The sequence below is a fragment of the Anomaloglossus baeobatrachus genome, chromosome 2 (assembly GCF_048569485.1).
Source record: "Anomaloglossus baeobatrachus isolate aAnoBae1 chromosome 2, aAnoBae1.hap1, whole genome shotgun sequence".
NCBI lineage: Eukaryota > Metazoa > Chordata > Amphibia > Anura > Aromobatidae > Anomaloglossus > Anomaloglossus baeobatrachus.
In genome coordinates this window covers 720,366,385-720,380,379 of record NC_134354.1, presented here as the reverse complement: position 1 = coordinate 720,380,379, position 13,995 = coordinate 720,366,385, and the positions used below count along the sequence as shown (strand labels likewise).

At 49.4% G+C, this 13,995-nt stretch overlaps 1 protein-coding gene across 8 annotated transcripts in view; it reads left to right on the top strand.

The window, feature by feature from the left end:
* Nucleotides 1–13,995, top strand: part of FRY (FRY microtubule binding protein) — a 645,836-nt gene that overhangs the window by 381,240 nt on the left and 250,601 nt on the right. For all 8 annotated transcript variants that reach the window (XM_075337351.1, XM_075337349.1, XM_075337348.1 and 5 more), the window contains one exon: nucleotides 10,905–10,995. In XM_075337351.1, coding sequence (XP_075193466.1) covers nucleotides 10,905–10,995 — 91 coding nt within the window. The remainder of the gene's footprint in view (nucleotides 1–10,904; nucleotides 10,996–13,995) is intronic.

Sequence of the window (13,995 nt, the reverse complement as noted above, 5' to 3'; positions counted from 1 at the left end):
TCCTAAACTGAACTGCCTGGTTTTCCCACCTCCAGGGCTGTGTACTCCTCGGTGGGCGGAGCCAACCGCCTGGCCCACCCCCCCTGGTGTGGACATCAGCCCCTGGAGGAAGGCAACAAGGATTTTAGGTTAGCCTTGGTGTTCCTATCTGGGGTGTAGGGTGTGGTGGTGTTATGACCTGTGACCCCTGGCTTGCCCAGGGCGTCACATTCCCCCTTAGCAAAATGCAGACCGTCCGCGGGCTGCCCGTCCAACACCGGTTTTATTTTCTGAAAAAGGTAAAAGGTAACATAATACAAGTTCTAACATCATCCCACATCGGGAGGTTCGGTACTTAAACGTTGCTAAACATCTTTAAACGGTTGCGGCTGCCGCTCTCTCCCACCCAAGTAACCTGGCCCTGATGCTGCCCCTAAAACCCAGGCAGCACCCCTTGACCCCAGTCCAGCACAAGTTACCCGAGCGGGATCTGTTCTTCCCCTCCAGAGGGTAGCCACCGGTTCCTGTGGTGGCTGGGCCCCAGCCTGCTCCACTGCGGGCCCTCCCTCCAACCTGCCTCTCCGGAGGCGGTAACGGTCAGCTACAACAACAGATTTTTATTTACAAGCCACTTAACGTTTGTGGTTGCCCTGCGAGTTCTCGGACCTGTTCATAGAAGTTTCTATGTAAAACAACTTTTTCAAGCGGTCCCCACTGGGACAACGGTGCCGGCAACGGCCGGTTTCCAATCACGGTAGACAATCAGGTTACTTTTACGGTAATCATTTTTCATTTTCAAAAACTTTTAACTTGTAAACATACTGACTGGTGGTCCCAACGGGGACGGTACAACGGTGCTCCGCTGCCATCATTCTGAGTCCTCGACATCACCTGAGGGAGGGGGCGCGGCGCTCACACGGGACTCCTGGCTGCCCCTCAACTTAGCATCCAGCGCGAACCACCCCCTCTCCCCACAGTGCCGGGTGTACTGCACTATATCGCCCGGCATCAGGTTACGACCGGGGTGTTCCTCTGGCAGGTGAGCATTCACATCCCGCCGGGCTATAAACACTTCGGCCTCCAGGCCCGGTTCATATATAAATCCATAGCCCCGGCGGACATCAAACCGCCTCACCTGCCCTTCATACAGCGGGCCCCGGACACGGAAAGTTGCCTGACGGAGGTTCTCTTTTTCCCGGATTGCACGGGCCACCAACTCCGCCTTCTTTCTTTCCCTCTCTTCAATCTCCAGGCCCAACGGTACCGGCTCCCTGTCCCAGTACGGCGCTGCTGCGAGCTCCGGCGCACGGGTCGGACCCCGCGAGACCTGTTGGACATTGCCCACTGCTGGTACTCTGAGCGGCAGGTCCTGCGGTGACTTGGCCTTAGACGCTGTCTTGCATCGGCAACCCGGCGCAACCTCAGCCGAGGTGTGGGGGATGGGCACAGGGGCTTTCCGCGGTTGGGCCTTCGGCACGGAGCGGGTCATCGGCTCCGGCTCGGGGACTTTCTTGGGGGACGCCTCCGGTTCGATTTTCGGGGCTTTCCAGGGCAGCACCTCCGGTCGACTACGGGCTCCAGCTGCAGGTCGGTCTGCCTGGGCGGACATGCTGGGTATCGCTACCGGTTGCGGTGGTAGCAGGCCTAGTGGCGGGGTCACGGCTTCCGAGACGGGTGGCGAGGTAGGCAGCAGGGCGAGAGGGTTTGGACCGGGTCCCGCAGCCGCGATGACCGGCCCTTCAAGGGCATCGGGGCGTGGGTCACTCACCCTCCCTTCCTCCGCTTCCTCCTCGCGTCTCCGCACAGTCGCTATGACGTCCGCCATGTAGGTCTCCCACTCCTCCATGAGGAGCTGCATCTTGACCTGCAGCCTCTGGTAGAGCTGCGCGGTCCGGATTTCCACCCACGCCGCGGTTCCAGGCGCGGGGGCTACGGTGCTGCGGGACGGCATCCACATGTTGCTGGCGGCTTCTCCCAGGAACAAGATGGCTGCAGGGTCCTGGCGTCCCTGCTTTTATAGCCGCGCTCACATGCGGCCAGCCGCCATTCCGTCTCCCTTAGCCTCTCTCCGGCCCCTCCTCTATCGGGGCGGGGTTTTGGCCTTCGCGCCTCCACTACTCGAGAAGACGCTCGAGCGGGAACTTTTCGCGCCAAAGATGGCGACTTCTGCAATTTTCCGGCCGGACACCTCCGGCGGTATACAAGGCGCACCTCTACCAGACGGCAGAGCGGTAAGATCCTGTTCGTGACGCCAAGTTGTCGCGGGCGGAGGAGGGGACGCCACGCTCTCCCACTGCTCGGGTCCGGCTGCCGCTGCTGCTGCGGCCTGCTGCTGCTCGGTGGCTCGAGCGATGGGCCGGATCCCGGGGACTCGAGCGGCGCTCCTCGCCCGTGAGTGAAAAGGGATTGGTTTTTGGGATTGTTTAATTGTCCGTGACGCCACCCACGGTTGTGGTGATTGTGTGGACACCACCGCTGCTCTGTATGGGGATCCCGGGAGTGGTGACAGGGAGCAGCAAAGTTGTTGGTTCTCCCCTCCGTGGGTAGGGGGGTAGTTGTCCCGGGGCCCAGTGATGAGGTGGGTGATGCAGGGCTTGGTGGGGTGCAGGGACGCGGGGGCAGCGCTGTGCCGCACGGCACTGTGGTACTCACTCAGCCTGAGACGATGACACAGTTCTCGGTAAAACACACGGCTGGAAAGACGGTTCCCACGGACGGCTGCAGTTGCTATTCCCCAGTAGTTGACGGTGACGGTCCCTTTTTCCTGCACCTAAATTGATGTTGGTAGCGATGGGTTCCCACCGGTAACCCGCTCCCCGGCTTGGTTATGGGCCGGAGGAGCCCTACTTTGCCCGCAGGCGCTGGCCCTGAGAAACTGGTGCCCTTGGGTTGGCGGTGTCTCTCTCCAACGGTTGAACTGTTGCCTTCAATCGGGACTTGGTTGTTGGGAGACCCAGAGGTCCCCTTCACTAACTGATTTGGCAAATTCACGGCGACTCCTAGCCTTGCCGGGATCCGAAAGGCCCCTGCCACTGGTGCTGGCTTCACTTTGTATACCGCTCCGGCACCGCCGGGCCACCACCCGTCCGCAGTCCTTTCGGCAACCTCCGGTCAGCCGCTCCTGCGGACAGTCACCGCCGTCTGCTGACCTTGCGGTCTCAGTCCGGGGCACACACCCGGACCAGCTTCAGGCTTTACAAACTGTCACTTTTTCTCCTTCTCTCAAGCTCCTCTACCACTTCACCTCCTTCTACTTCCTCCTCCTAAACTGAACTGCCTGGTTTTCCCACCTCCAGGGCTGTGTACTCCTCGGTGGGCGGAGCCAACCGCCTGGCCCACCCCCCCTGGTGTGGACATCAACCCCTGGAGGAAGGCAACAAGGATTTTAGGTTAGCCTTGGTGTTCCTATCTGGGGTGTAGGGTTTGGTGGTGTTATGACCTGTGACCCCTGGCTTGCCCTGGGCGTCACATTCATGCAAGTCGAACTGATCACACAATGTAATAGGCACTCCAAAGCCGGAGAATCTTATTTAAATGTTTTTATTTTGCCTTTCCATTGCAAATATTTTAGCGGTCAAAGTATTTAGCACCTAAATAGTTAATTATTTTAAAGTCCAAGTGTGCATTACCAGAGAGATTTCACTGGGGGTGTGTACTACTTCTTCCTCTCTCTAATGCTGACCAATTATAAGCAGGCAGCAATACACGGGGGAAATAAGAACACACCCACAATATTCCCACAATAATCCTACATGGACAGTCTGCTCTCCTCACTGCAGAGTGATGACTATGCTGTAGTACAGCAGTCCTGAGTGTGATTAACTGAAGTGCTGCAGAAGTGAATGACTACTAGAGATGAGCGATCCCGAGGTTCGATGTTTGGCGTTCGTATCAAACACAGACTTTGCAAAAAAAAAATAGAGTTTGGGTTTTGGGTTTTGATGTTTGGCTTTTGGGAGTTTGGCTTTTGGGAGTTTGGCTTTTGGGAGTTTGGCTTTTGGGAGGTTGGCTTTTGGGAGGTTGGCTTTTGGGAGGTTGGCTTTTGGGAGGTTGGCTTTTGGGAGGTTGGCTTTTGAGAGGTTGGCTTTTGAGAGGTTGGCTTTTGAGAGGTTGGCTTTTGAGAGGTTGGCTTTTGAGAGGTTGGCTTTTGAGAGGTTGGCTTTTGAGAGGTTGGCTTTTGAGAGGTTGGCTTTTGAGAGGTTGGCTTTTGAGAGGTTGGCTTTTGAGAGGTTGGCTTTCGAGCGTTTGGCTTTCGTTTGGTAACCACTCACGCATGCATCACTGTAGTTGGGTATAATCTGTGCTCAGCCTAGTGCGAGTCGCTGGCATTGTTTGAATGGCTCACACTTGGAGTTACAGCAGTGTGATCAGATGTAGAGTGCACCAAACAAAAAAAAAAAATTAAAAACGTCGCCCAACCTTCCCAAGAAATGTTCGGTTTATGGGGCTGCATGTGGGCGGAGACACAAACTGCCCAATTAGTGACTTCCATTGGGCTCCATGTCAAGTGCGGGTCCCAAACCGAAATTATCTAAGCTCCGGCTGAATCCGCTGAACCAAACTTCATGGGTTCACTCATCTCTAGTGAATACAAACACTTCTAGCAACTCTCCTTTCAAATTCAAATGAGCTTTATTGGCATGACAAAATACATATTAGCTTTGCCAAAGCAAGTGTAATGCCGCCAACTCTGCCGTTCACCACAATGACCGCCATGTGATTATGTATCACACACAGCCTGTTTTAAGCTGTAGTCGGGGCAAGTTCTTTTCCCCCCTTGTATGTGGATGCCGATTTATGAATGGCCGAGCTGGCAGAACTGAGAGGAGAGCTAGAAGTGTTTGTAATGAGGCTGCCAGAGATGAGAGCCGAAAACTGTTACTCACACTCAGGTCTGCTATTTCCAGCAAATTTAATCACAATGCAGTGAGGAAGACAGTTGGTCAGTGCGATTATGGGGGCATGTTTTTTGTTTTTCCAGTGTGTTGCTGCCTGCTTATGATTGGTCAGCATCAGAAAAAAGAAAAAGTGCATGCACCCAGTGAAATCTCTCTGGTAATGCCCACTTGGACTTAACTGTTTTAGTGCCAAATATTTTGATTGCCAATATCTCCACAACGGAAAAGCAAAATTAAAAAACTAAATTAATTTGTTCTGCGATACCTTGCTACATTGTGCGTCCACTTCAACATGAAATATTTGGTGGAAGGTCAAGAATTATTATTATAGTATTGGCTCACAACACTGGAATCATGTACACAATTAGCTGTAGCATTAAGGCTATGTGTCCACGGTAGAATGTACCTGCGGATTTTTCTGCATGAAAATCCGCGACTTTCGCGGCAAATCCGCACCTTTTTGTTGCCGCGGATTTACCGTGGATTTACCGCGAATTTGCCGCGGATTTTGATGCGGATTTTTTTTTTTTTTTCCCCCCATTCTATACCCAAAATCCGCACCAAAATCCGCAACAATAATTGACATGCTGCAGATTTTTCCGGATCAAAATCCGCGGCAAATCCACTGCGGAAAAATCCGCAGCATGGACACAGCATTTCCAAAATGCCATTGAAATGGCTTGGAAGTGCCGCTGCTGCAGATTTTCGGAAAATCCGCAGCAAATCCGCGGCAAAATCCGCGCAAAATCCGCAGCGTGGACACATAGCCTTACACCACTGTTTGGTGAAGTGGTGATCAGTCGGTTCATGAATTTGCAGGACAAATCAACCGATGTAAGGATCTGAGACGCTTTAACAAGGCTAAATTGTAATGGCTAGATGACTAGGTCACAGTATTTCTAAAAAACAGGTCTTGTAGGGTATTCTTGGTACTGTATGTCATAGCTAGTACCTACCAAAAGTGGTCAAGGTTGGACAATCAGTGACATGTTTGTAGAATAGGCTTTTGTACCTGCTTAAAAAGACAAGCACACCCGAAACAGAGGCCAAGCAACGTCCAAAGTGACTGAATGGCTCAGTCAGGAGTTCTATCAAAATTTTGTTTTTGAGGATTTAAACAGGATCTGTCACCAAGTTTTTACTACCTCATTTGATTCTGTAATACAGTAAAACAGACCCTGATTCCAATAATGTATCACATAATTTACTCTATGCAACAGTTGGGACACAGAGGTCTAAGGTGTAGCATGAACAGAGCTTAGAACCCCCACAGACACGCACACAGACACGCACACAGACACGCACACAGACACGCACACAGACACGCACACAGACACGCACACAGACACGCACACAGACACGCACACAGACACGCACACAGACACGCACACAGACACGCACACAGACACGCACACAGACACACACACACACACACACACACAAAACAGCTCTCTATGTACATTTTATATTGACAGTAAGCTGCTAATTATAGCTTGGAGCGTGGTTGGTCTATCAGGCACATGTGATCTAGTCTGGGCAATGATATTCTCCTGCTGATAAATCACTCGTTGTATAAAAATAACACACAGCCTAATAAGTCACCCATTATGAAATCATTGTTTCAGCTACTACCTCATGCTGCCCTCAGATTACATAGCAAAAACCTGTTGACAGATACCATTAAAGAGAGATGTCCTGATGTAGTGTATAACTTTAGAAGAAGAAAAAAAACATTCAAAAATTATACATCTAATGACACTAGAAAAAATTAACATAATTGAACTTGAGTTTCTTAGCGCAACACTCTGATCAGAATGTATGAAGTCCAGTGCCATATCACAGTGAAGCTCTCAGTGGGTCCCTAACCTTAATGGTGCGGCACCATGCACCAACCACGGCTGAAGCAACTGTGCACCAGTATAGGGAGTGACCGGGTGCCCCACAACACTCATGTGCAAAGCAAAGCCCCCATGTCTCCGGCCACCCCACCCCACAGGCATATCTCATAGCCGTAAAAGAGCACTAGCTAAATAAATCTAAAAAAACTCACCCTCCACATGTTCTCAGACTGTGAGCCCAGAACAACAATAGGTGGTCTCTTGCCAATTCAAAAAACATCTTTGTTGACTGGAAGGAGTGCAAAAAATAAAAAGAGGAGACAGTATGCATATTCCATAACTGTAGAAAGAAGATATGTACCATACATCCAAAAATCATACACAGCTCTAAAGCCGCTAGGCAAAATTTATGTGTGACGCTTAGGAAATTGTATTTTACCCATTGAAATTTCATGCTCTATATATTCCAGACATGGAAATTGGAGACTTGAGTAATGTAGATAAAGTTTATATATAGAAATCAATTATACTAAGTTTGCAGAGGTGAGCAGATAATTAATACATTCATTGAAGCTGATTGAAAACCACCCAAAAGGTCATTGTATTTGTGTAGCGCTCAGCTTGGAATGTTTGGGGGGGGGTTTTGATTGTGGGGAAGAATTGCTTCTGCTTTGAAGACGACTCGTCACTTTCTCAAAAAAAATGTAGTTGACAAACTTTTAAAAAAAATCCCCAAATTCGCCTGATTCTGATGGGTTTTTTTGTATTGTGCTCAAACTCCTTTGCAGGTATTCAAGTTTATTTCTTTTGGAGCGAAATATGTGAAATCTCTCCTTGCAGCCAACTAAGCGTTGTTTCATTGTTTACTCTAGGGGTATGTGCTTTTGTCCTCTCTCTTCCAGACACTGGCAATCGCAAATCGACAGCATCTGAGACTGCCAAGCTGTGATTGATAGTGTCTGGGAAGGAGGGGTGAAAACGTATGCCCCCCCCCTGTTACGGGGGGACCGGCAGATTAGGACCAGGGGGTATATATCCTAATCGCCAGTCGGGGCCCACCGTGCTCCAGATGACAATGGAGCTGCTGGCACCTGAGGGTTAGGCGGAGACTATAGAGCTGGATGGCTCTGAGATAACCCAGGAACTCTGGGAACCGGTCACGTGTGTTGGGACACGTCAGACCGGACGACAACCCGATTAGCGTTTTGGTGCACCTAGCACTACACCAACCACGTGTGCAGGAAACACGTCAGGCCGGGTGGTAACCAGGTAGCGTTGACCGGAAGACCGCCACGAAAGCGCCCTGTCGGCCACGTGTGTAGGACACGTCAGGCCGAGCGGTCCTCCGATTAGCGTTTCTGGCCACCTCTCGACTGGCCACGTGTGTGTAGGACACGTCAGGCCAGATGGGTACACCAGTAGCGTTGACCGGGAAGCCGAGGAAAATAAGGAACACCCTGTTAACTCCACAGGGGTCCTGGAGTACGCTGTCCGTGCGCGTATGGGGCACAACCGGACAGGTGGTGCAGCAGGTGCGTTGTCCGTGTGCGTAGGGGACACAATCGGACAGGTGGCGCAGCAGGTGCGTTGTCCGTGTGCGTAGGGGGCACAATCAGACAGGTGGCGCAGCAGGTGCGTTGTCCGTGTGCGTAGGGGGCACAATCAGACAGGTGGGGCAGCTGGTGCGTTGTCCGTGTGCGTAGGGGGCACAATCGGACAGGAAGCACAGCAGCCGCAGCCCAGTTAACGCCACTGGGCTGCTATAGCAAGACTGGAATGGCAGGAGGGAAGCACGGCGCCTGACCCTGTTGTGCCGAGCCACGAATCTTGGCGTGACAGGCACCGTTCGCCTAACCCTACCTACCGCTTCCCAACATAGGCTTATGCCGCAATGAGGCTCTAACATGGAGGTGTGCTCTGACTGAGCAAAAGTGAAGACTGCGCCCCTCCATGTTGTCTCCAGCCCCTTTTATAACCTGGGTCCGCCCCAAACCCAGGGTGGAACCACCAAGGTCCAATAGCAGAGTGCCATGTCATCAGTGACGTCACATGCGACCTATCCGGAACCGCCACGTCATTGATGACCTCATGGCAGCCATGCCCCAAACACTTCACCAGTCATCGTCTGACGACCAATACTGAGGTGCCAGATCATAGGGGCGGGCATCTGCGAGCCAGTCCGGAGTTGCCACGTCATCAGGACACCTGACACCCTCTGCCCTATCAGGGCCTGCCACCTCACGGACATGCTCAGTGAGGTCCTTACCGGACCTAGCCTCTGATGCACTAAGTGCCTGAGCATGCTCAGTAGCCTGAGCCACAGGCTTAGAAAGCAGACTATCAGTTTGAGCATGCTCAGTAGGCACATCCCAGAACTTAGCCACAGCACGAAGTCCAAGTACCTGTGCAAAGAGGCTGTTAGGGTTAATTGTGGGAGTATGCTCAGTAGCCTGAACTGAGGACTTAGTCTCAGAGATAACACAAACAGGCTGAGCATGCTCACTAGGCAAAACACCGGGCTTAGACTCTGGCTGGGGTAAATCGGCGCACGCATGCGCACTAGCCGCCTCTCCACACTTAGACGTGGTGGAAGGAACACCCAATTGGACGACCCGAGGCACGGCCAAGAACGGCAGCCGGCGCCTGGGCGCAACAGGAACCGCAGCAGGCTGCTTGCGGCTATGGCGACGCCGGTTCGTAACACCCCCCCTAGAGAAAATGCTGAAGATACGCTCAGTTGCACTACAAGCAGATATTTCGTATGTAAAATCACAAACATGTGAACATCCCCATATAGGTATGTTATGAGTGCTATCCGTGAAAAATGCATCACTTGTACTAAAAGAACCCGCGTTCTTTTGAGAATTTCCAAGCACGGTATAAATCCCTTAACGACCGAAGGCAGAAAAATTACGTTGAAAGCAGTCATAGTGTAATCCTCGCCGGCTGCTGACAGCAGCTGGCGGAGATCCGCGCACATGTCAGCTAATTTGTACAGCTGACATGTGTGCCTCGCAGGCATGAGTGGATCCGTGTTCCACCCATGCCTGTTAACCCCTTAAATGGTGTTGTCAAAATGTGACAGCACCATTTAAATGCCGATCGCAGTAAATATTTACTCACCTGCCTCCTTCGGTGGCACAGTGATCACTGTGAGCTGATGGTTGTCATAGTAGCACAGGGTATTGTGATGACTCCTGTAGCTATCATGAGTCACTTCCTGTTTCACTCAGCTGAGTGCAGCCAGTGACAAGGTGAGTATTTCTAGTGATCACAGCTACGTAGCTGTGATCAAAAGAAATGCACAAGCGATCAGACTGCTGATCTTTATAGTCCCATCAGGGGACTAGTAAAATAAAAATAAAAAAACCTAAAAGTTCAAATCACCCCACATTCGCCCCATTGAACATTGACGGGTTAAAAATTTTTTTTAAAAAAAAACAAAAAACGGCGTAGCGGCAAAAAAATTCCAAACGCCAAAATTACGTTTGTTTGGTCAACACAGATTTTGTGCAAAATGCAGTAACAGGCGATCGAAACGTAGCATCCGTGCAAAAATGATACTAATAAAAATGTCAGCTTGAGATGTAAAAAATAAGCCGTCACTAAGTCATAGATCCCAAAAAATGAGAACGCTACAGGCCGCGGAGAGTGGTGCAAAAAGTGCGCCACTTTTTTTCAACCCCTTAGATAAAAGTAAACCTATACATGTTTGGTGTCTACAAATTCGCACCGACCTGAGGCATCACAGCAACACATCAGTTTTTATCATATATTGAACACTGTGAAGAAAACATCTCAAAAACTATCATGTAATCGCACTTTTTTTGCAATTTTTCCGCACTTGGAATTTTTTTCCCGTTTTCCAGTACACCATATGGTAAAACTTGTGGTTTCATTTAAAAGAACAACTCATCCCGCAAAAAACAAGCCTCATATGGCAAGATTTACGGAAAAATAAAAACGTTCCGGCTCTCGGAAGATGGGGAGCAGAAAAAAAACAACAAACTGAAAATCGCCTGGGGGTGAAGGGGTTGAGCCTTTCTATAAACGATATGATCACTTCTGAGGTTCTGATTCTTAGATTACAGGTCTGTTTCTTGATGGCTCGATTTGATTGTGTATATGGAGAGTACATGATGTCGTGGCTGAACACCGTTAGTAAACAATCCCTCATTTTTGTTTTCAGTGATGAGCAGCAGAAAGATTACTTGATGGAGAGGAGGGATCTGGCAATCGATTTTATTTTCTCATTAGTCCTTATAGAAGTCCTGAAGCAGGTAAGATGACACTGCCATTGATTGCACATTTATAGTTCTCATTAACTTTGTAAGCATAATTTCTTCCTATGTCTTCAGGAAGCAGATAATGCGGAGAATATTGAATTTAGTGACATTATATACATTAAGTCACCAGCACATGTTTTTGAAGATGAATTTAGCTATGCGCAGTAATATCCGGGGATCATATATCTCGTTATTGAAGGAAAAGCGCAGCGTATTGGTTGTTCATTAGAATTTATTCCTGCGCACTCTACACAGAAAATACTTGCACTGGTAGCCAATAGAGGATTGTCTGTTTCGCCTAGCCGTTATGTATACAACTCACCTTCCAACTCTGAGATAAGAAAGAGGGACACATACTACAGCGAATGCGGCGTACCTCAGGAATTATTATTTTGCGCTAAGCTTATTTACACAGTCCTTTTATATGTGCTTACATGGATATGGTGCTCCTAGGAAGCCCTTCACACACCTTATGATGCCACGACAGCCTCCCACACACAATGGAGTGTCTCCCACAGTTCTAAACCTCGCGTAGTAAGGTGACCTTAGAGGCTCACATACACATTATGATACCTGTACTGTCAACCACACACAGTATAATGCCTCACAGTCCCTCCCTACGCGGTATGATGGGTGCCCCCACAATCCCACACACAGTATGATGTCCCCAAGTTACTCTTCGCAGTTTGATGCCCCCACAGTCCCATTCACAGTATGATTCCCCCACAGCTTCTCTCACAGTATGATGCCCCCAGTTCCCACATTACACAGTATGATGCCCCCCACACAGCCTCTCACATTATGATACCACTAGTTTCCACATCATACAGTATGATGCCCCCACAGCCCCACACATAGTATGATGCCCCCACAGCCCCACACATAGTATGATGCCCCCACAGCCCCACACATTGTATGATGCCCCCACAGCCCCACACATTGTATGATGCCCCCACAGCCCCACACATTGTATGATGCCCCCACAGCCCCACACATTGTATGATGCCCCCACAGCCCCACACATTGTATGATGCCCCCACAGCCCCACACATTGTATGATGCCCCCACAGCCCCACACATAGTATGATGCCCCCACAGCCCCACACATTGTATGATGCCCCCACACCCCTACACACTGTATGATGCCCCCACACATTGTATGATGCCCCCACAGCCCTACACATTGTATGATGCCCCCACAGCCCTACACACTGTATGATGCCCCCACAGCCCTACACACTGTATGATGCCCCCACAGCCCTACACACTGTATGATGCCCCAACAGCCCTACACACTGTATGATGCCCCCACAGCCCTACACACTGTATGATGCCCCCACAGTCCCACACGCTGTATGATGAATCCACAGCCCCACACGTTCTATGATGCCCCGAAAGCCTCTCACACAGTATGATGCCCCACAGTCTCTCACACAGTATGATGCCCCACTTGCTCTGTGATGCCCCCACAGCCTCTCACACAGTTAATGCCCCCAGTTTAAACCCCACACAGTATAATACCCCCACAAAAACATCTTGCTTCTCTTCTGAACTGCTCTCTGCTGCCAGTTACGTGACCAGAAGATACTGCAGTCCCTCTAGCCTCTACCCAAACTGAGCCGTGAAGTAGGGATCTGAGGGTTCTTCCTCCACCGTTGTGATAAACTATATCATTGTTCCAGGAAAGCTCTCCAAATTCAGGATTGAGCGCTAGCTCTATTCCTACACCTTTACTAGGCTCCGGTCTACAGGAAGCCAATTAGCTGGAAATCATAGTGAAGTTCTATTTGCATACACTAGTACCACTTTCATTATTAATTTGGGGGTTGAAATTAGTCCAGTTATCTCATATGAAAACCTTACCCCTGTAAATTTAAGTAGTCTCTTTAAAAACGTGATTGTAGTTTGTCCCGTTTCTTAAACCCCCAGCAATCTCTTTCTCTCACCAGTGGCAGCTAGTATGTGGATATCCTAGTATTTATTGGTGGCTATGCAAATGACTGAACTGTCAGTGGCCACTCTAGTATGAAATCCATCTTGTGACCCCCTTTTGAGTTACCAATGTCCCCTTTGCAGGCAAGTGGAAAACTTGTAATGAGACGATTAAAATGAAGCTATTGTCATATACAGTTAGGTCCAGAAATATTTGGACAGTGACACAAGTTTTGTTATTTTAGCTGTTTACCAAAACATGTTCAGAAATACAATTATATATATAATATGGGCTGAAAGTGCACACTCCCAGCTGCAATATGAGAGTTTTCACATCCAAATCGGAGAAAGGGTTTAGGAATCATAGCTCTGTAATGCATAGTCTCCTCTTTTTCAAGGGACCAAAAGTAATTGGACAAGGGACTCTAAGGGCTGCAATTAACTCTGAAGGCGTCTCCCTCGTTAACCTGTAATCAATGAAGTAGTTAAAAGGTCTGGGGTTGATTACAGGTGTGTGGTTTTGCATTTGGAAGCTGTTGCTGTGACCAGACAACATGCGGTCTAAGGAACTCTTAATTGAGGTGAAGCAGAACATCCTGAGGCTGAAAAAAAAGAAAAAATCCATCAGAGAGATAGCAGACATGCTTGGAGTAGCAAAATCAACAGTCGGGTACATTCTGAGAAAAAAGGAATTGACTGGTGAGCTTGGGAACTCAAAAAGGCCTGGGCGTCCACGGATGACAATAGTGGTGGATGATCGCCGCATACTTTCTTTGGTGAAGAAGAACCCGTTCACAACATCAACTGAAGTACAGAACACTCTCAGTGAAGTAGGTGTATCTGTCTCTAAGTCAACAGTAAAGAGAAGACTCCATGAAAGTAAATACAAAGGGTTCATATCTAGATGCAAACCATTCATCAATTCCAAAAATAGACAGGCCAGAGTTAAATTTGCTGAAAAACACCTCATGAAGCCAGCTCAGTTCTGGAAAAGTATTCTATGGACAGATGAGACCAAGATCAACCTGTACCAGAATGATGGGAAGAAAAAAGTTTGGAGAA